This window comes from Fringilla coelebs (assembly GCF_963513975.1).
Source record: "Fringilla coelebs genome assembly, chromosome: 20".
In the NCBI taxonomy this organism is placed as follows: domain Eukaryota; kingdom Metazoa; phylum Chordata; class Aves; order Passeriformes; family Fringillidae; genus Fringilla; species Fringilla coelebs.
The window spans coordinates 1,261,586-1,284,272 of record NC_140046.1 but is presented as its reverse complement, the minus strand read 5'-3'; the positions used below and the strand labels follow the sequence as shown (position 1 = coordinate 1,284,272).

General features: G+C 50.8%; 1 protein-coding gene across 1 annotated transcript; it reads right to left on the bottom strand.

Moving 5' to 3' along the window:
* Positions 1-1,907: 1,907 nt before the first annotated feature.
* On the bottom strand, positions 1,908-17,679 carry HEATR6 (HEAT repeat containing 6; the record flags this gene model as incomplete). Its single annotated transcript, XM_084219003.1, has 20 exons — positions 1,908-2,854; positions 3,280-3,484; positions 3,869-3,965; positions 4,913-5,037; positions 6,050-6,172; positions 7,648-7,782; positions 8,551-8,637; positions 9,141-9,263; positions 10,174-10,574; positions 10,746-10,845; positions 11,477-11,683; positions 11,960-12,137; positions 12,423-12,700; positions 13,555-13,692; positions 14,056-14,157; positions 14,379-14,493; positions 14,950-15,065; positions 16,189-16,329; positions 16,615-16,722; positions 17,497-17,679. 20 exons carry the CDS (start codon positions 17,677-17,679, stop codon positions 2,304-2,306), a joined length of 3,513 nt encoding a protein of 1,170 aa, XP_084075129.1. The 3' UTR covers positions 1,908-2,303.
* Positions 17,680-22,687: the final 5,008 nt, after the last annotated feature.

Below are 22,687 nucleotides of genomic sequence, written 5' to 3'. Positions count from 1 at the left end.
TGCCCGGGTTCGTGGTGCCACCTCGTGGCCCGGGGACCGGGACCGTCCCGGGGATGCTCAGGAGGGCGCAGCAGCCGCAGGCGAGCGGTAAATCACTGCCTGTGCTCCCCGGTCATGGAGACGGTTGTTGGAGGGAAGCGGAAAATCAATTAAAAATACAACTCCCAATGCCCGGGGCGCCGAACAGCCCGCGGGACGCTGCGAGGGCCCCGCTGCGGCCGCCCCGCGCCGCGCTGCCCGGGGCAGCCGCCACCGCAGGTGTCCCCAGGGGCTGCAGGTGGGCGACAAGCCCAGGGACACGCTGCCGGGGCTGCTGGGCCGGGAGACATCCCCGGGCTGCCATCGGGCCGGGCACTAAAGCAAAGCCCTTTTGTTTTCCCCACCCAGTGACCCCGGGAAGAACGGGCGGATTGTCTTTCAAACGGAGCCGATGTGGAGCTGAATGTCCCTTGCCACCTTGGCTATAAATCATCCTGCATGTGATAAGGTAATTACCTTCTCCTTGGAACTATTCATAAGAAAACCTATAAAGGGCCTGGCTTGTAAACACAACAATAAAGAGGCAGTACAATAAAACCTTGGCCAGGGTGGGGAAGGTGCTGCCTTTCCCCAGCCCCCAGCACCCCGTGCCCCACCAGGCCCTGGAGGATGGGGCTGCCCTGTGGCTCTCCCGGGCAGCGAGGGGTGGCACAGGGCACAGCAGGGCACACCCCCCTGTCCCCAGAGGGTCGGCAAACGGGGATGCCCTGCTGGGAATAAGAGCAGCTCCCACCTGCTTCCTGGTGCACAAAACCAGAGATTTCTCTGTTCAGAGAACAACCTGGCATTGGATGGGGTACTGGAGCACACTCAGCTCAGGTACACCTGCTCCCAAGGGCCACAGCTGCCTCAGCACCAGCGTTCCAGCTGGTACAGGACAGAGGCACATCTAGAGATGTCAGCAATTTTGGGAAAGAAATCCAGGCAAAGTTGTGCTTGCTCACAGCGTCCATGGGACAGATTTCTCCCCAGGGCAGTGGAGAAACACAGGCTTGGTTCAGGTGTGGGAGCTCAAAGATGGGATCAGCTGCAGCAGGCAGAGAGGAAAGTGAAGCTGAAGTGCAAATGTGCCACTTGAAGCAGAGCCAGGACAGGCCCAGCAGGGATGCTCAGCTCTGCCTCCATCTCAGGATTTCCAGCCTGACCACACACACAGGGCTGGTACAGCAGCACAACTCATCCCTGGCAGAGAACTGGCTCCATCCATCCATGCCCTGGAAAAGGCTCCATTGCTCCAGGAAGTTTTGGATACTCTCAGCACCCGAGGCCTGCTGAAACCAGCAGCGAGGGTGGAAGAACAAAGCAGATGAATTTTGTATCCCCCAGAGGTTTTACGACAGGCAGGGCTTGCCCTGAGCCCTGTTCAAACATCCAGCCCAGGGTTGGGACAGCAGGCACTTAACTCTGAGAGCCCCAGAGCCCTGCTCATTCCTGGAGCTGCTGATTTGTCCCCAGCAACATCAGAGAGCTCAGCACCCCCCCAGCTATCAGCAGAGTAAGCAGAGAGCAAACACAGAGTAAGTAACACCAGCGGGAAGGAATGGAAGGAGACAGAACTCCAGAACCACAAACGAATCCATGTGCTGCTGGAACACCACTGCACCTCCCACAGAGGGGCTTGGAGAGCCAAAACTCCAGCCTTAGAGAACCTACTGTGAATTTTCTGGCTTAGGCAGCACAGTACCATCCACCTGGAAAGAAGGAATTCTGAATTTTTTGGAAGACAGGATGAGTGGAGGCAGCAGGGAGGCTCAGGCCAGGTGTACAGCACTGGGAACACAGACTGCTAAAGGCAAAGGCTGTTTGCTCTAAGCTATTCTTCAAATATTGGCATATTTGGGTTTATTGCAGGAACACAAGAGTGACAACATTTGCAGTGCTCTGAAAAACAAAATTCTTCCAGCCCCCTGCTTTACAAACACGATTCTGGATCCTGTAGCAATAGGAACAAAATGCTTTGAGATAAGCTGGGGGAACAGGCAGCTTTATAAAACACACAGAGGAGGAAAAGGCGTTTGTTTTCCAAGTGGAGACGCTGTGACAGCAAAGTGCACAAACCAGCCCCAGGAAGGGCAGAGTTCCCCAAACACCACAATAAAAAATAGTAATAATATAAAAAAGAAGTCCTAGAGGCATTATTAATAAAGTCTGAAACAAAACACTTAATATCAGCAGCAGGAAACTTTTCCTCTGGATGTCCTGTGCAAGGGAACACAGCTCTGTGCTCCCTGTGGAAGATTTGGTCACTGAAATGGGCATTTCCCTCAAGCTTCTGCCAGCTCCGTGGCATGGGTGTGGCGTGTCAGGACATCCTCCAGGTACAGGGACACCCTCACCCTGGCCTTGCCCTGCAGCTCCCTCTCTATGGCACTGAGATGCTCGATGGCTCCCTGCAGTCCTCTCTGCCTGTCCCCCGGGTCCGTGTGCGCTCCCGCTTCGCCCTCCTGGCCCGGGGAGCTCAGGTACTGCAGCACGTAGGGCCGGATGGCCTGGCCGTGCTCCCGCAGGCTGCCCCCGATCAGGGGCAGGTCTGTGCTCCTGGCCAGCTGCAGCAGGTGCAGCAGGGCCCTGCAGAGCTGGCTCCTGAGGCTGGAGCTGTACTTGAACTCCAGGAAGTCCTCGGTGTCCTCGCTCCTCTGCAGGGCCACCACCAAGGCGCTCCAGATCTGGCAGAACTGCTCCGTGGAGCCGTAGCATTCCCTCCTGCTGGGGATGGACAGGGCCATGGCTGACTTGATCCGCACTTTGAAGTTCTTGCAGGACTTGACCACGGAGGAAAGGGCACTGAAAGCTTGTGTGGCCCAAGGAGCCTCTCCTGAAAAAAATCCAAAAAAAACCTGTTTTTAATCAGCCAAAATAGGCAAAACTATAAATGTCTCCTGAATATTTAATGGATGGACATTTGTTGAATTTATTGTGGTTTAAATGAGAGAATCAAGGATTATGAAATGAAATATTAGTTAAAACAGTTAATCTCCTGAAATTTTACAAGAGGACATTTGGCATTTATCCACACCTACAATCCCACCCACACACTCTTTCCTGACAGATGCAGCTAACATAGCAGTTACACCTGCACTGGCAGGAGCTGAGTCTGTTCCACTGGGCAGAGCCCTGGGAGAGCTGTGACACTCAGCTCCATTGGCTTCCCCCTCCTTCTCCACCGCAGTGGCAGCAGAGGTGATGATGTGCTCAGCCCCACACGCGCAGAGGCAGCCCGGGGCAGGGACAGGCTCTCACCCAGAGGCAGGGCAGGGTTCTTGAAGACGTTGCCCAGCGCGTAGCACGCGTTCCAGCGCACCTTCATGGTGGCCTCGCTGCCCACCGTGGCAATCAGGGCCTGCAGGGACTCCTTGATGGCCTCCCTGAACCTGGGGTTGGCCACGTGGCAGGGCTGCAGGAAATGCAGCACGTTCCCCAGGGCACGGACGGCGTTGCTCTTCACCTGGAACACACGAAAACCTCTCCGGTTTTTGGCTTGCTGGCGGGTTTGATTTGAAGCCTGCTGTGAAATCATCTCAGAGCCAGCAAGGAGCACAGCTGGAATCACACTGGGTCTTCCTAAATGCCACCAGAAAGATCATTCTCTGCAAATGGCCACAAACCAAACCAAAACCCCTGCAGTGTGGAGAAGCCCAGTCAAATTCCCTGCAATTCAAACAACGCAGGAACCCTCTGAACACCAGCCCTCAGGGGAGGCTCTGAGCTGCAGCTCCCCTCAAACACTGTGGCAAAGAGACCTAAAGTAACTGGTGCCTTTTCCCTTTTCTGTTTTTAATGCAGGGGTTAATTAACTCCACCAACCCCCCCCTCCTCCCCCCAGCCTTACCTTGTCTCTGTCCTTGGATGCTTCCGTGGCAGAGCGCAGCAATTTCAGCAGCAGGAGATCAGAAAGCTCCTCCTGGAAGCTTTGTCCCATGGTTTCCCTGGCAGGAGAAGCACCCTGTGAACACCCAGCTGGGCTGCTCCATCCCCAGAGATGTGATACCACCCTTTATAAAGGCCCATGAACAACCTTCACTCTTTAGAGGGCTAATATGTAAGGCAGACCTTTCTGCATGTGACCACTATGTTTATTAATTTAAAACCAAACTATCAATGCAAGAAAGCTGGTTAGCAATGGTTAAATCTGTAATAAAAAACAGAGGGCAAGGAATGGCTCAGGGGCAATTCTGCAGCAGGAATATATGATAACTATTTTCCTGTTAAAAATGTAACAGTAGGTTGGGCTTCCCTCAGTCTTTGGCTTGAGGAAGGGTTAAATATTTATTAATTTTACTTGTGTTATGTTGAAAGTAAAGGAACCATGTAATTACACCAAGCAACACACAAGAAATGGAAAACCAAAAAGTGAAAAGTTTTAAAGAGTCTGTCCTTAGAGTGACAGGACAAGGGGGAATGGCTTCAAACTGAGTAGGTTTAGATATTAGGAAAAAACTGCTCCCTCTGAGGGTGCCCAGAGAAGCTGTGGCTGCCCCATCCCTGGAAATGTCCAGGGCTAGGCTGGATGGGCTTGGAGCAAGCTGGGATAGTGGAAGGTGTTCCCAGATGGACACAGGATGCTCAAACAGTGTCCCACACTGGCAGACACACAGGCAGAGGGTGGTTAAAAAGGAGGATCCGAGTCAAAATTCAGCTTTTTTTGACGTTAAGGATCACAGAATCATCTTGGTTGGAAAAGCCCTTGCAGAGCATCGAGTCCAAGCTGTGCCTGATCCCCACCTTGTCCCAGCCCAGAGCCATGAGTGCCACCTCCAGCCATTCCTTGGACACCTGCAGGGATGGGCACTCCAAAGCCCCCTGGGCAGCCCCCCGTGCCTGGCCACCCTTCCCACAGAGGATTTGCACACCCAGGGCAGGGTGTGCCACATACATGTTGATGATCAGGGTGTCTGTCAGGTTGCCCAGGGACCAGGCTGCCTTGGCACGGACGTTGGGAGACTTGTCATGGAGGGAGTCCAGAATGGCATTTGCTGTGTCTGCCACAAACATCACATCCTGCCAAAGCAAAAACTGCTGCAAATCACACAGTTCTCAAAACACAGGTGATGCTCTTAGTAACACGCTCTGCTTTTTCCAGCTCTGTTCATTTACTTTTCTAGGTGACACCTTCTAATGAGCTCATGGTGCTGTCTGCAGCTTTGCCTGACCTTTAATTAACAGTCCAAGCCTGAATGCTGACCAAGTCCACCACTCTTGGGTAGCTGTTGCTGAAAAGCTTCTATGGATTATTTAATTCCATTGGTGATTCAGTTACTTTGGATTTTAACATAATTACATGGACTGCCAACCTTACAGCCATCAAATCCCACTCTTGAAGTAATTGCTTCTCCAAACTCCCTGTTGAGCTGCCTGTCTAATCTTCTCTTCTATGGCACATTACATGTGCCTGTGGTAAAGGATTTTCTTTCAAAATATTTTGGAATTAAACTCTGAAGTCAGCTACTGCATATTTTTTTATTAAAATCATTCACTTAAAGGTTACACTGTAAAAACTAATCTTCCAGCTCAGCCAAGCTAAAATGATATTTGGTAGGAAAAAAAAATCCTTTTTTTTTTCCTCCAAATAAGCTTTATTTCTTAGTTTTAAGCAAAACTGAAAGCTTCCCATTAAAAACTTTTTAGAATCATAGAATCCTAGAGGTTGGAAAAGACCTCAAGGATCGAGTCCAACACCAAACTCCCCAGAGCACTGCAGAGCTGTTCCCTTCATCCCAGCTCCCCCTCACCTCTTGCAGCTCCTCTGTGCCAACCTACCCATCCAGCTTCCATCCCTGAGAGCCTGGGAAGAGCCTGACCTCTCTCCTTTCCCTCTCTCTTCTGCTTCACCTCCCTTAAAGCTGCACTGATTCTGCTCTCACACCAGAGGCAAGAGCAGGCCTGGAGCCAGTAATGAAAACTATAAATACACTAAAGGCCAAAAGTGAAGTGAATTAACGGCAAACAAATCCATGTTCCACATCTTATGGCTCATCACAGAATGGCTCAGAAGGGATGGGCTGGCTCTGACCTGCCTGAGGCACGGGAAGAGGATGTAGACTCCCAGGGCACGGGCAGCAGCAGCTTTCACCAGCGGGTTCTCACTGTGGTTCAGGCCAAGCAGCAAGGTGACACACAGGATCTGCTGGTCACCCTGCAAGAGGAGCAGCAAGGTGACACACAGGATCTGCTGGTCACCCTGCAAGAGGAGCAGCAAGGTGGCACACAGGATCTGCAGGAGGAGCAGCAAGGTGACACACAGGATCTGCTGGTCACCCTGCAAGAGGAGCAGCAAGGTGACACACAGGATATCTGGTCACCCTGCAAGAGGAACAGCAAGGTGGCACACAGGAGCTCTGGTCACCCTGCAAGAGGAGCAGCAAGGTGGCACACAGGATATCTGGTCACCCTGCAAGAGGAGCAGCAAGGTGGCACACAGGATCTGCAGGAGGAGCAGCAAGGTGGCACACAGGAGCTCTGGTCACCCTGCAAGAGGAGCAGCAAGGTGGCACACAGGATCTGCAGGAGGAGCAGCAAGGTGGCACACAGGAGCTCTGGTCACCCTGCAAGAGGAGCAGCAAGGTGGCACACAGGATCTGCAGGAGGAGCAGCAGGGGCAGCAGGGGGGCTCAGCAGAGCTCTGGCCCACAGGGACACACAAACTCTCTCAAACACTGTGTCTGAAGGAGCTCCCACTCAGAGCATGCTCTAGATAAGTGAATTGAGGAGTGACTCAGAGCCCACCCAGCAAACAGGAATGCTTCCAGCACACAGGGTCTCTGCTGCTGGGTAAGAGCAAGAAGGAAATCAGAGTATTAGCTCTCATGCCAAGCAGAAGGAATGGCCCATCAGGGCCAACTCAGGGAGGATGGGCTGCTCTTGCCTCCCCTCCCTCTGTGCCCCTCGTTAACCAGGACAGGGTGAGCTCAGCCTGGCCAGGTTGTCAGCTCACCAGCCCATGACAGAAGGTCAGAGTGGGCACTGACTTGACCCCACTTGGCTACAGGGACAGGAGAAGGGATGGGATCAAAGTACAGGGGATGAAGTACACGCTGTACTTGGAGAATTCCAGAGATACTGCTGGAGCAGCAATTCCTGGGCAAATGAGATCTGGCAGAGCACTCCCCAGCAAGGGCACAGTGACACAGAAGGAGCTGCACAATGCAGGGGGGACCCACTGCCAAGGCTTTCATGTTTAAAAGCATATTTCATGTTGCAAAGGGAAAAAACACACATGCAAATGGGTGCACAACATCAGGCCCTGGCTATTGGCTCAGCTGGCTCTTCAAAGGATTAATCAGCAGAGTAACAATCCCTCAGCCCTCCCTCATGCCACGAAATCCTTGTCCTCCATCTCCTGTGCATCACTGCCAAGGCTGGGTATTCATGGCAGGGCCAAACAGCTGCTGTGACCCCACAGTTTAATTGTTCTGACAGGCTAATTACTCCCAACACTGCCCTTTCCAGCCTTCAACAGTCACAATGTTCAGAAGGAGAAAAAAAAAATTGGGGAAGGTTTCTTTACTTTCTCCTGGCAAGTTTTAAAAGGCTTTACACTACTGTAAGCTGGTGGACAAGGACAAAGCCTCAAAGGTAAAAAAAAACACATTTAAAGGTGTGCTCTCCTACCTGCAGGAGGCTGAAAGCCTCTGGTAAGATAGAGGACAGGGCATCACAGGCACTTGTCTGGAGAGTGGCGTGGGGGGAGTTCTGCAGGGTGCCAGGCAAGGGCCCATTTAACATCATCGTCCAGAAGGTCACAACCTGCAGGAGAAGCAGCCAGGTTTATCTCCTAAACCCAGCAATTAAGCCTAGCTTCTTGTCTTAAAGATGATCATCATATGCTGAATTTAAACTGCATCAGAGTTGCAATCCCACTCCTGAATCCACACAGCTGAGTGTTTTCATTTGCCTGACAATTCACATTCATATCAAGTAACAGGAACCTGATGCCACTGAACACATTTCCTGTCTTGTAGGCTCAAAACTTAGCATGAGCCAAAGAAATTTTTAAGCTTGTCTTCTGCTCACAGAAGGAAGACTTAAACAGGTCCATATTACTCAGCTTCTGCAAACTCAGCCAACAAACAGCTAATGAATTTCTCTAAATTCACTTATATTGTGGTTCTGGCCACTCTCTCTGCACTTGTGACCAGCCAGAAAACGTAGGTTGGCACTTTAACAATGCAAATTCACCAAAATTCCAGAAGTTTTATGCAGCAGTAATGACACACACAAAATCAGTGCTGTTCTTCCAGCTCTCTGAGCTACAGTAGGCTGCAAGAGTTGGGAAGAGGAGAGGCAAAGAGACAGGGTTAACATCATGTAAAAGAAATAAACCCCAACACATCTGTCCACAGACAAGAACAAGTGCCAAATGACTGCAGGAAGCCTCCAGAAACTGTCCATGCTGGCATCCACAGAGCTGCAGTCTGAGTCCCTTCCTGCCTCCCTGCAATTACTTGTCTGTGTGTGTGCCAGTGACTGCAGAGGGCAGGGAAGGAGCTCAGTGAGGTGGAATCTCACACTTACCAGGCTGACAGGCACCCTCTGCTCAGGGGCAGTGGGGGAGTCAGGTTTGTGCTGCTGCAGGACACCCGTGCCCAGCTCCTCCAGAAGCTACAGAGAACAAAAAGCAAGGGGGTTTTCATCAGGGGTGACTCATGGAACTACAGAAGCTGCATCTACTCACCCAGGGAACAAAAAGAAAAGATTCAGTACTGGTTTGGGCTGTTCTGTCCCTGCTAGTACCGGAATTAGAGGGAAAGCCTTTCCTACATAAAGTCTCCAGCAAGCACAATGTAACAAACTCCTGCACAAAGAGGAAATCTTTGGGTCACAGAGTCCAGTCCCTGCCCCAGCTGATGCTCAGCCAGGGAAGCACCAGTGCTGCGGTCCTTGCACTTCCCAAGCTTCCTGGTGACTCAGCAGAGCAACAAAATTCTGCTGAGACTTCAAGATTGGAAGCTGAAGGTGCATTTCTCAAAGTGTCAGGGTACTGCATTTCTGCATCACACTCACAGATGCTGTGAATATTCAGCACCACTCATCTGCATTTGCAAAGCACACAGACAGATAAAACTGACTTGGTAACACAACGCTGACGTGTCTCCTGCTCTTACTTTGGCTCCATGAAGCTGAATGGATGGATCCATTTCTTCCATGCATCTGCAAGCCACTTCTCCAAGTCCCAGGAAATAGCTCTGAGCCACAGGGAAATAACCTTTCACAAGAAGAGCCAACACCTAAACACAGACAAAAGAAATTCCATTCAGCATTTCTTCCTTCTGTTTACCCAAAATTGCCCAACTACACACTGAAATGATGTTAATGGGCTAATCAACCCTGGCACCATATACTGAGCTCTGATGTAACAGATACACCTTGCAGCACAACTTCTAGAATACCAGAGCAGATTAAAAGCCTCCCTGTTCCATTTTATTGTTCAAAGAAGAGTCACAGAAGCACGATCAGGTAGCAAGGCCATGAATTATTTAGTGTAAGTGAGGGCTCTCGTAGCCAAAAAAAACTGAGAGCAAGACATTCTGTACCTCCTGTAACACTGCTGCTGCCATCTGTGAAGCTGGATTTAACAAATATTTACTGTTCCAGAAAAAGAGTGAGACTTCTTGGGATGCATGTTACAAAATCTTACCCTTTGCTGTGGCTACATGAATTAAAACAAAGCCAAGCCTCAGCATCCACAGGTACTCCCTGAGTCACTCCATAGCTCCTTGCAGACTGTTCTCTGACTGTAGGGCTCTTTTCCACGAAAACTTTAATTTGGATTCTGTATGGAGGAGTTTGCACAGGGAAGACTCACGGTCTGCCAGCACACACCCCCAGATAATATTGAAGAAAACACAGAAGATAAAAAATCCCAGGCAGATGAACTCACTGCAGCAGGTTTGCAGTGAAGATAAGAATCCCAGGCAGATGAACTCACTGCAGCAGGTTTGCAGTGAAGATAAGAATCCCAGGCAGATGAACTCACTGCAGCAGGTTTGCAGTGGGACAGTCACGCTGTGGCCACGGGACCAAAACGTTTCTCCTTGAGCCACAGCAGCTCAGCCCCACTGCACCAGCAACCAGTGAGAAAGCTCCTGAGAGAGCAGGGAGCAAAGGGACCCCAGGAGCGAGGGGGCAGCCCCCCACCTGCAGGGCCTCCAGGCGCAGGGGGCACGGCTCGTAGACGCTGCCCAGGGAGGGGAAGGCGGCGTCGCTGTCGGAGCAGGAATCCTCCCGGGGCAGGACGACGAGGGACACGCACAGGCGCAGCAGCCAGCAGGGCTCAGCGGGGACACAGCCTGCAGGGCTCTCCCCTGCCCAGGGCACTGCCTTCCTCCACTGCTCACAGCCTGCAGGGCTGCCCTGGGGGCTCTCCCCTGCCCAGGGCGCTGCCCTCCTCCACTGCTCGCGGCCGGGGGTCGCGCTGCCGCTGCCGCTCAGCCCCGAGGAGCTGGGCTGCTGCAGGAGCAGCTGCACCTCTGGCAAAGGTGCCTGCACAGACACGATGGCCCCCAGCAGGGTGAGGCTGGAAACTCGAACGTTGACGTCTGCAAGAGACAGCGGGGGGAGAAGAAAAAGCGAAAAAAGCCCCATTAGAACCTCACTGATGGCCCAGCATCCTCCCTCAGATAGATTATAACACATAATCATCCACTGCCGCTGAATTTTGAATTACGGAGCACAGAGGAGGGGAGGAATAGAGCAGAGAGAATTCAAACCTTTGTGAGAGATGTAGGGCTTGATCTGGTTCCACACCCTGGTAAGCAGCCCGGGTTTCAATCTGCTGTAGGGTGCATTGGAAACCAAGTTTGCAAGGCACTGAAACAGAGAAAGGTGCTGGTTACAATGTCAGCCTGGCCTCCAACAGGTCTGTTTTTACATTTGTAATTTAGGTCACTCAGGCAGCTCATAATCTGAGGGCACCTGAAAAAAAACACCCCAATTATCTGCTGTGTGAACACTGGATACAAACTTGGTTCCTAAGAACAAGGATTTAACTACTGTGAGGTGGCACAAAGACCAAGGAATTTTGATAGCCCATGGAAGGATTTGTCAATTTGGATTCCAGTTTTAAAGTCAATGTGAGTCTTCAGAATAATTTTATAGGTTCATGCAGCTCTGAAAAGACTAAAAAAGCACAGAAAAAAGAGAACTGTGCTGAAGAGAAAAGAAACCCCCAGACTCTGGATGGAACACTGAGGAACCTGGTCTAATGAAAGGTGTCCCTGTTCACAGCAGGGGCTTGAAACAAGGTGATCTTTAAGGTCCCTTCCAAACAAACCATTCTGTGGTTCCATGATTCTGTAGCATGACTCAGTGAACTCTTGTGAGATGACAAAGGTTCTGTTTGGCACCACCACAACCTCACTCCTCAACAGAAATTCTGTGCAATCTTTCTTCAGAACGTAATCTAGAGATCAGTGGGAGCATGTGGCACATTTGCAGGTACCTTGATTATCTGTGTCAGTGTCTGAGAGGAGGACTCTGCCACCAGGGCCAGCAGCAGGCAGCGGTGCAGCTCCCGGATGCTGGAAGCAATGGTGACAGAGAAGGGAGTAAAAGCTCTCTTGTGGTCATTGGCATCTTCAGCCACAGACAGGAACTGCTTGGAACCTTCCAGGAAGGCTGAGAGGGCTTGAAGAGCACAGGCACGTGTCTGAAATGATAAAACATTTGTGATACATTTAACACCTCCTTTGAGCAGGTGGAGAATTTTAAAATATATTAAATCCTCTGTAGAAAGAGAAAATTCAACTCCAGCTATGGTTTTTTCACAACTTTAGGCAATACAGAACCAATCCTTTGTCTCCTTAGCCAATGCTTCCCATTTGTTTCTTGGGCAGTAGCCAAATACTTACTGAAGGCCAGTGAAGACAACTCCTAAGATTAATGGGGGAACACAGAACGATTTTTGTACTCAGAAGTGCCTCACCTTTGGAGAAGGGTCCTTGAGAGCAATAGTCATCAGGGACACAGACTGGGGGCTGCCAATACCAGGGGCATCAGGAACAAATGCTGACCAGTAGCCATACAGAACTCTCTTTTCTATTGACTTTATAGTGGAGAGGAAACAGGCCAGAGCCCCTTGGCGAACATTGGCTTGGTACGACCTTAAACACAAACAAAAAGATTAATGAAAACAGCAGGGACAAGGGATGGGCTCCACCTCTTTTGTGTGTTTTAGTGGCTGGCTGTGAGAGGAAATCTTTAAGACCAAGAACAGGAAGAGGAAGAACAAATTTACTTCCAAACCAACACAAATTATTGCCCTCCAATTTTCTCATGGCATCTCATAAATCAAAAGGCAAAGTGATTCCCTCAGCAGCTTTGCTCAAGAGCAAAGGATGGTGTGGAAGGGTTGTGTGGATCCACGTGTTTATGTGCAGAGCAGTCACCTCACTTTGCTCTGTATTCCCCCTTCGGTGTCGGAGTACTCTGACTCGCTGCTGCTGAAGCGTTTGCAGGGCTGGCAGCCCGGGGGGTCCTTCCCAGCACACACATCTGGCACACGAGGCCGAGGCTCAGGGCAAGGGCAGCTCTGCACATCCCCCAGCTGCAACTTCAGCATGTCTGCTCCCAGCACCGACTCATCTCCGGCATCCCCTGAATCTTCTCTTCCTTCTTCCCCAAACTCTCCCTTTTTTTGTTTCCCTTTGCACTTTTTTCTTCGGCTCTAGGACAAAAAATTGATTTTTTTTAGTCAATGCTTACTGAATACATAAATGCAGTTACATGTCTCTGCAATACTCTACACACAGTCAATCTTTAGTATTTGAGTTTTTAAATTCTGCTTATTAGTAGCAACAGGCACAACATTTCAGTAATACCTAAGTTTATAACTGAATAGTCTCAAAAACTAACCTTTAGCTTCTTCATCAGTAAAGCAAAATATATCCAAGGAAACTTTTAGCTAAAAATCACATTTCACACAGAAGTGATTAATGAACAATACTAAATACTTCTGTAGTTCTTTTAGATTTACAGCAGGTAACACTAACCTTCCTTTCCAGCACCTAAACAAAAACAAGTCAACATGACTAGATAACCTTACTTTCTCTAATGTCTTTCAGATAATCAGTAATCCAAAGTATTCACACGTTAAAAAATAACCTGTAGAAGGATTGAGCAGAACAGATGAGGCAAGAAATCATTCTAAATGAACTTGACTTCCCTAAGAAAGAGTAAAAGAATTGTGCAAGTGTTAGGAGAGAAAACGTGACTTATAAAATCAAAAGCTTTGGTGAGTTTGCACGCATCAATCCTGTGCCTGCAGGCCAGGAATTCTTGGCTCTGGATGAATAATTGCTGCACAGAGCTGAACTGAGGAAAGCCAAGCCCTGCAGAGCCATTTGTTCCTGTCACCTGAGTTCCCAAAGCAATTTTAGTCAGTGCAGAATTTGTAATCATCACCTTTGAAGCAAAGAATTAAATGTGCCATAAGCTCAGGACATGAAGAGCCACCAACACCATGAGAGGTAAGACACAACACAACAAACAGCCTGGAGAACCAGGAGCAGCCCAGCTTACCCCTGTCTGCTTAGAGGTGGCTGGTTCTGACTGCTCCTGCTTGACAGGTGACCTTTTATCATACTGAGGTAAAGGAGCAGGGTACAGGGCTGTGGGCACCTCTATGCTCAGTCCTGGCAGCCCATGGAACATGCATTTCTGCAACAGGAACACAAAGGTTAGAGTTCTGTCCCTTTCTCATGCACAGAGTTATTGAATTCACCAATTTCCAGCTGTGCTCCTTCCCCCAGGTCCTGTCTCTCCCAAGTATAACATCTCCATGCAACATCTGAAATCCATCTACATGTAAAAGGATTTCAAGTAGGTCCAAAAAACCCCAAGCCTCCCATCTTCCTCTCCCATTCTGCAGTGGGAAGTGCAGTGAAGATGCTGTGAGAGAAACTCAATGCATTTTTCTTTAACATCTCACACTCCATTTCCCCCCATGCTCAGGCTCCCACTTAACAGCACCTGGAACCTTCCAGGGGCTGCCTCTTTCTGCAGGTGGATTTAGGGATTTACCTTTAACACTGCCAGAAGAGCTCCAATTTGGTCAATTTGCATCAGTTTCATCTTCCCACCATTGAGAAGTGACTGGACACCTTTCAGTGCACTTTGCAGTAACTGAAAATAAAGAATTACTTACTTTTCCTTCCCAAAACACTGCAGGTTCACATCTTTCAAGTAACTTTTTAGGCAGTTACAGTTTTGCTCAACTGGGACAGTAATATGATAAATTATGGACTATTAAAGCAAAATCTTAATTGATAACATTCCAAATTCCATATATTCCAGCAGCACAACCTTCTAATTAGAGTATTTTAGACAATTAGACTCACACTTACCATGCAAAAAGTGATGTCATCCACATCAGTGGTTTTTGAAGACTGCAGAACACTTAGGAAAGTTTGAAAACAGACACTCCTGTAGGACTCATCCAGGTATGGCTGCCCAGGGACACTAAAATTAGAGCAGGAGGACACACAAGGTTGGTTTACAGTTTGTCCACAGGTTCATGAAGTTACACAAAGTCCCACCCAAGCCCCCTGTTCGCCTGCAGAGGATGGCTGGATGGAAAGGGAGGGAGGGAGGGAGGGAGGGAGGGATGGATGGATGGATGGATGGATGGATGGATGGATGGATGGATGGATGGATGGATGGATGGATGGATGGAAGGAAAGGGGTCAGCCCTACCACACAGAGGACAAAAGGAAACCTTCTGCATGAAAAACCAGACAGCACAAAGCTTTTATTTTCTTCCCCAAACTAACCCCTGTAACATTATTTCTGCAAGACTGAGAGTTAGGGGTTTATGCACAGATAAAGCTCTGCCCTCCCAATTCATGCCCCACACCCTGGTGGCCCTGTGCTGGCAGATGTGCACTTTGTAACCCCCCTGGAAAGGGCTGTACACACCTGAGACACAGGTTTGCCATGCTGCGCACGGCTGCCCTCCTGAGCTCCACGTCAGGCTGGGCAGGGTCACTGAACTGCAGCAGGAGCCCAGCTGTGCCCAGCAGATCCGGGAGGTACTGAAAACAAACCACCAAGAGCCATTAGGGGTCAGTGCTCCTCCCTCAGCCTCCTGGGTCTGCTGTTTGGGGACTGAACATCATGGGAGGTGGCTGGAGCCTGGCTGGACACCCGGTGCCCACCAAAACTGCCCCTCAGATGGGCAGGGGAGAGAAAATATAAGGAAAGGCTCATGAGCTGGGACAAGGACAAGGAGAGGTCAGCCAGTGATAACCACTACGGGCAGAGCAGACCTTAGTGAAATTAGTTGAATTCATTACCAATCAAAAATCAAAGCATGATAATGAGAAGTAAAACGAACCCTAAAAATTCTCAGCCGCAATTTCAGATTCCAGAGACAGATTTATGTTTATAAAAAACAGCATGAAAACCTTAATTCCTTAAGTCCTCTTATTTTGTATTAAGAAAGGACAGAGCTGAGCACAGTTCAGCTGAGTCCCAGTTTACGCTCTCTTCCCAGACATGAAGCTAAGCTAGGAACAACTGCTGCCACTCCATGGGCTACAAGCCCACACAAGCTGGCAGCTCCCAAGCTGTGAGCATCACCACCCCATGCTCAGCCCAACAGCAGAGACTGCTTTGCAAGCTGCCACGAGCTGCTGACAGCAGGAGGATTCAGCTTTTCAAACACTGTCAGCTGCAGCAACAAGGAGCTCGCACAGGACTGATACCCGAGAGCCTCTGCTTTGAACAGCGCCGAGAGAAAGCCCTGATCTGGTTACAGGATGGAGTTCTGCATCCTCAGTGAGCCTGCCCAGGGAGTTAGGTGCAATTTCAAGCTCCCCGTGGTCTTCCTGCCTGAGGCACAGGGTGGTTGGTCTGCAGGCTGAGCCTGTGCCCTTATTTAATGGTGACCCCAATGGCTGCAGCCTGCAGGTACAGAGTATTCCAACGGGAATAATAATTATTAATAAATACAACTGGAATTCAACTTAAATAAATATTTAAGTTTAGAAACATCATAGATAAATATCAGCCACTATTTAAATGGGATCTGATCTTAGCATGAAAGGTAACACAATTTGAGAACTTCTTTATTCTTTCTCTCAGGAAAAAAATAAAGTACAAACAGCAGTGGTGCAAATACTTTTGTTGTTACTTTCTCTCTGTTTGTAAACTCACCTTCTGACACTTAGGCCCATTATTGTAAACAAGAGCTGCTAAGGCTTGCAGAATTTCAACATGTGTCCAGGAGCTGCACTGCCTCAGAGCAGAGATGCAGTAGGAGAGAAGGAAATTCAAGTTCTGCTCATCAACCATCACCTGTCGTAACAGAAAAGGTCAAGATAAACATCATCTTGTACTGCTGCAGTCAATAAACCCTGAGAAACTGGTCAGAGATTCAGGTGATCTGGCTGCCAAAATCACACACTGACTGAGAGGTGGTTTTATGAGGAACCATGGCAAAACCAGATCAGAGCCTCAGCTACCTAAAAATAAGTAATACAGTGAAAATCTGAGAAACTCTGCCTGAAGGTTGGGTCCACAGCCCTGGAAAAACACAGAGTTCCACTGGCTTATTGAGGGACGTGGCCAAACTCTTCCTACCTGATATCTGTTGAGTAAGTGATGGATAAGCTGACAGACTTTGCTGACAAGATGTTCCTGATCAAGGGGAACCAACTGACAGGCTTGGACAAGCACAGCGCAAATATCCTGGAAGAGAAAGCCTCAGTTTATTATTTAGGGACTACAAAGACAGCAATAATGGCTCAAGAAAAATATACCAAGTTAGATGAAGGAGCAGAAGAGTACTGTCCAAAAATCAATTCATTCCAAAGTGCAAAGTAGGCTTGCTTCGGAAATAAAACGAAGGCAGAGTAATAATGAAGTATTGTGTGTTGCCAATGGAGCAGCATCCGTGCTGCTCATCTAGAGTGCTCAGCCTTCTAGGGCTTGCTTTAAGGCTTAAAAAAATACTATTTTTCCAACATCAGACTACGAAAATTGCCGAGTCCCAACCATTGGTGTCACCCACATCTCCACGTGGCAGCGCTTCGGCACAGGGCAGCAGAGCTCAGAGGCACAGGGGGTGGGCAGAGGGAACATCCCGCCCGCCGCGGGGGGAAGGCGGGCTGGAACCCTCGGGGCTGCCGAGGAGGGGACACGGGCATGGCGGGGCACGGGGAAGGGCACGGCGGGGCACGGGCATGGGCACGGCGGGGCACGGGGAAGGGCACGGGGATGGGCACGGGGATGGGCACGGGCACGGCGGGGCACGGGGAAGGGCACGGCGGGGCACGGGCATGGGCACGGGGAAGGGCACGGCGGGGCACGGGCATGGGCACGGCGGGGCACAGCCGCACCGCGCCGTCCCCGGAGCGGCCCCCGCCCAGCCCCGCCACACGTGCGCTCCCACACGGCACGGCCGCGGCGCCTCCTCCTCCCCGCGCGGACCAGCCGGCCGTGCCGGTGCCCATCCCGCGGTACCTGCGGGCCGGGCGCGGCCGCGGGCTCGGGCCCGCAGCTCTCCGAGATGAGCTGGTCGAAGAGCAGGTGCAGCTCGGTGCGGCGGCCGCCGCCGTCGGGCCGGGCCCGCAGCGCGCCCAGCCGCGCCAGGCAGCGCCGCAGCGACCCGGCCGGGCCCGGCTCCCCCGGCCCCGCCGCAGCCATGGCCTGTGACCCGGCCGGGCTCGGCTCCGCTGGCTCCGCCGGCTCCGCCGGCCGGCCCGGCCCCGCCGCCGCCATGGCCCGCGCCCCGCCCCGCCGCTATGGCAACCGGAGCCCTTCCGGGGCGGCCGCGGCTACGGCGGCCCGGCGGGCCCGGCGGCGCCGAGGGCCGGGCAGGGCCCGCGGCAGGTGGCGGTGCCCGCCCGCCTGTGGGACAGCCCGGGGCTGCGGGAACAGCACGTGTTCCACCGCAGGGTCACCCAGCGAGGGACAGCCCCTCGAGAGCAACCCGGCCGTCACTGACCGTGTCCCCCAGTGCCACATCCACGTGGCTTTTAAATCCCCCAGGGATGGGGACTCTGTCTGTGCCAGGGTGGACAATGTGTTCCATGGAGAAATTTCCCCGGTGTCCAATCTGAACCTCGCCTGGTGTGGAGGATGTGATGGCTGTAAGCCAAAATCAGGGTGCTGTGCTGCGAGAGGCTGCTCCTGTCCCATACCCCTGTCCCGGCCCTGACTGTACCAGTCCAGGCCAGGCAGAGAACGTGCTGCCATCACACGGCACTGGGGACACTGGGACCAGTGGCTGTCAACAGGAACCCGCTCCCCTTAAGGGGATGGGAGCTGCATTAACATCTCACTGACTGAGGGGTAACATCAAATTAACATTCCCAGTGAACAGGATGGGGCAGCAGCCAAGGCCTGGAGAGCCCTGGGGACATTCCCTCCAACAGGGCTCAGCCCAGTGCTCCTGCCTTGCTGCACACAGACTGCTGCCAACACTGGGCACATCACCTGGGGAGGAACGGGAGGGCTCCGGGGCAGCACACGCTGCTTTCCATGTCACATCCAGGCAAAGCCTTGCCTCTGGTTTACCCTCCTTCCATTTCCTTATCACACTGACCACCTTGAGCAAGAAAAGTACATTCTGTGCCACCAGTGCCATGGCCTTGTTGTCCTTCTGTGCCCTGGGCTGGCTGGTTCTGGGTAATTGCTCTGCTCCTTCCCTTTATCGTTCCATTTGTCCTGTGCTGTTTGTTCCTCAAAGTCCCTAAAGGCCTCTGAGGCAGGCACGGGAAACACAGAGCAGAGACAGCCCCAGGCATGCTATTATTGTGCAGGGATGATTTTCATAGAATGACAGAATATCCTGTGTTGGAAGGGACCCACAAGGATCATCAGAGTCCTGAGAGATTTTAGAGAGCTCTTTGCCAGCCCAGCCCGGACATTGCTCCAGGGAGAGCAGCTGCTTGAGATCCTGTGAGTGCTCTGGGAGGCAGTGTGAAAAAGTGATGTGGCCTCCTTCATTATTGATTTGAGATTTCAAACCCAGGAATGTCAGTGTTGCCTCCCCAGCTTTTCTACTCTGCATAAATTCCTACCAAACCACACTCAGAGACCTTTTTCAGTTTTGTTTCTTTTGTCACCATTTTATTTTGTGATTTATTATTTTTAAAACTTGTTAATAAATATTTAAAGCTGTTTCTTCTTTTCCTCTTTTTTTTTTTTTAATTGTGCTGAAATGTGCATTCTAACAGCAGCCCCTGCTTTGTGAAACCAAATAAATCCATGACTGACAGCATCCCGTGGGTTGTAAAGCAACAAAACCAGCTGAGAGCTGGGTAAGGACACTGTGGGCTTGGGGAACAACTCCACTGAAGCCGGTGATGTTACACCAAGATACATTTTGCCAGTGCCTGGCAATATTCCGGGTTTACTCACCCCTCCAAATCCCCCAACTGCAGCATTCAGCAGTGGCCAGGAGGGAAAATAGCACAAGTCCTCCTCTGTTAAACGTGCACTGCTACTATCATGCAAATCCATCTGGTTCAGCAGCTCTAAGCAGACTTCAAAGGACAGAGAAGTCATTAGAATCACAGTTCAAAGAAAAAAGTGAGCAGCTGGTCTAGGCCATCTGGTAGGGGACATAAAATGGTCTCTTTCTTCTCCAGTCAGTCTATGAAATTTTCATTAATTGTAGGAACATCTTCCAACATTAACCAACATCATATTGTTAAAAATGTAAGTCTTAATAAATCATCAAAACTGATGTCTTAGGGAAGCAAGGAAGCTGCAGTCTGCTGGGGTCTTCCCTCAGCAGTAAGACACCAGGCCATAATTACAATTTTAAGTTGGTGTTTTCAAAGCAAATTAGTGGGAATTAGATTCCTCAGCTCCTCTGAAGGCCTCAGGGAAGAATGTGGGCAGGGTGGTTCCCTAGGCTGCAGAGGAATCTCCTTTTGTATTGATTTCAGGAGCCACTTCTGGCTTAAAAATGTGTTGAAAGTGTCTTCCCAACATGCTGCGTGCTTGGGCTGGATCCCAGCAGCTGGGATGGGAGCTCACTCCAGGACACCTGAACCCCAAAAGGACCAGGGGAAGTTTAAACAACTCCCTGCACTCCACCCAAGAGGAACTCCAGCTGTGGTGGGGGGAGCAGAGCTCAGCAGAGTCCCTGTATTAGCTGCTGTGATCTCAGGGTCCCCCAGAGCTCCGGGACATTGATATTCCGGTTGAATATATGGATGACTTCCTTGAAACTCAGGCAGGTGGTTTGAAAATGCAGGGATAGTGACAGCTGCCACAGGGAAACCAAACTGAACAGGAGCCACAGGAGAGCTCCAGGATGTGTCAGAGACCTACTGAGCCTGAAAACACGGTGACCTGGAGCTGCTGCAGCTCTCCTGGCCTCTGCCTCACCAGCTGTGTCCTTTCTCCAAAAGGCAAACTGGAGAGTTCATCTTAACCTGATCACTCTGGGAGCATAACCAGCCCAAATCTCAGCAGGCAATTTCAGGGGTTTCAAGTCCAGGCTTTCCAAGATGCCTGTTTCCATTAATTCTGCCTTTGCTCCTCTTTCCTGTGACTGCCCAAATTTACTGACTTTTCACTTCCTACCAACAGCATTTCAAAGCAGATGGGAAACACCTGCATGTAGAAAAATCCCAACCTTCTGGGGTATCCCAGGGAGCCCCAGGGGTACCCACAAAGGTGCACATGCAGGTACCCCATCCCTGGCAAGGGGATTCGGCCAGTGCCTCTGCCTGCACCAGCTCCACCTTTCCCACTCTCCAAAGGTATGTGCAAATTCAGCCCCTGGTGCTTAGCTGGGTGTCTCCCACTGCCTTCCCGGCTGTTTTCCCAAGCTTTGGGCCAGATGAAGGGACAAACAGCACTGGCTCCAGCCTTGTTTGCCACTGAACAACAGACACAAATGCTTGAAATACTTTCCTAATCTCATTTTCGCATGCAAACAACTGCTGGGATGTCAGGGATGTTAATCCAAGGCAGCAGCAGAGATGGGACACGCAGTTTTGTGAGGGAAGAACCCAGCCAGGGAGCATTCACAGCCCCTCAAGCCTCCCCACACGGCCCCAGCAGAGGAAGGTGCCCTGTGCTCACTCCCACCCAGCCTGGACCCCACCTGGGTGCAGGTGCCCTGCTGACTTGGCCAGTGAGGATCATTCCCTCCCTAATGGCAATGAGGGCCATTGAAATTCCTTACAGATGGAAACATCCATGGCCTGGGGTCACCAGCCCTCCCGGGAAGGGAGCTGAGGATTCCCAAGCAGTTTTTCCTGGAAGGATTGCTGGCTTTACTTGAGTGTGTGCCGGGATTGCAGTTGCATCTGGTGAGCTTTTGGAAGCCCTGCTACTGCCTTCCCCTTCTCTCCTGGGTTTATCTCCCCAGAGCTGGCAGAGGCCAAGATGCTTCCAAGTCTGCCTTCCCCAGGAGATGCTGGGGACCCGGGGGACACCGTTGAAGGCTGGCTGGTAGCAGCACAGCCTCCAAACACCTCCCCCTCTGTACAAAATAGCGCAGACCTGCTTTTTTAGTTTACACCCAAATCTGTTGTCATCCCTTGTGTGTTTACAGAAGAAAGGCATTCAATTAACACAGAAAAACTACTTGCACAGCCTGCAAGGGGTGCAGGAGCAGAGGCTGCCATCGTTCCTGGGGGGCTGGATCCCCAGGAAGCTCCGGGAGCCCTTGGGAAGCAGCTGCCAGTGGAGCAGGGACCACAGGACCCAGAGCCGCAGTGACCTGCTGGGAGCTGGAGCACACTCTGCTAGCACCCTGCCAGGGATGCACACCAAACATGAGCTAATCCGGACAAAAATAGGAGTGAAATCATAATTCAGATGCATAATTCATGTGCATAATTTTTCTTGCTGTATATTCTCCCGGGATGTATTCTAGAAACTGCTTTCTTTCCCCTCCCCTCCCTGCTCCCGTCCTTCCAAAAAGTGCCATAGATGCAAATCATTGGAGGCAGCAAGAGGTAGTAGCTTTGCTGGATTACTAAATAAATGCTAAATTTGTCTGAGTTTCTAGCCTACATCTTGGCAAGTGATGCAGATTGAAGCTGATGTAGAGACACGCAGCCTTGTGATAATCACAGGATTTTAATTGCTTTCATTGTGAACCCCAGCTACTGATTGTATCTGCACGGAAAACTGTAACAGTTTGCACTTGCAAATACTAAAAATGTTAAACAATAATGGCAATTAAGAGATAATTATAGTTATTTTGAAGCAAGGATTGTAGTTAAGACTCCAAAAAGACATCCCAAAAGAGCAGGAAGCGTTGCCCTGTTTACTGCACAGGCTTCAAGCTGCTTTTCTATTATGTGAGATCCACCAGATTTAATTGCTTAATGATTTTCTATAAAATATTTAAGTACCACGGCATCTTTAGCCAGCCCAGGCTCTGCCTGAACTGCGTGTGTCAGTCCTGCCCAGGACAGAGGCAGTGTCCAAGCCCTGCTCTGGCACCCCCTTGCTGAGTCACCCAAAGCTTTTCTTCTGCCAATAACAGCCCAGGAAATCTCATGCTGCTCCCCAGCAGCACCCCTGGGTGGGCACCCTTCTGGAAGGGGCCACATGGGTGCTATCCCTCCGTCTCCCTACAAGCTGCAGCTTCAGAGGGAGCCCTTGCAAGGTGGGTCAGGGTTTCCTCCAGCCGGGCTGACCCATGGAGAAGCAGATGCTTTTGGCCAGGTCACTTTGA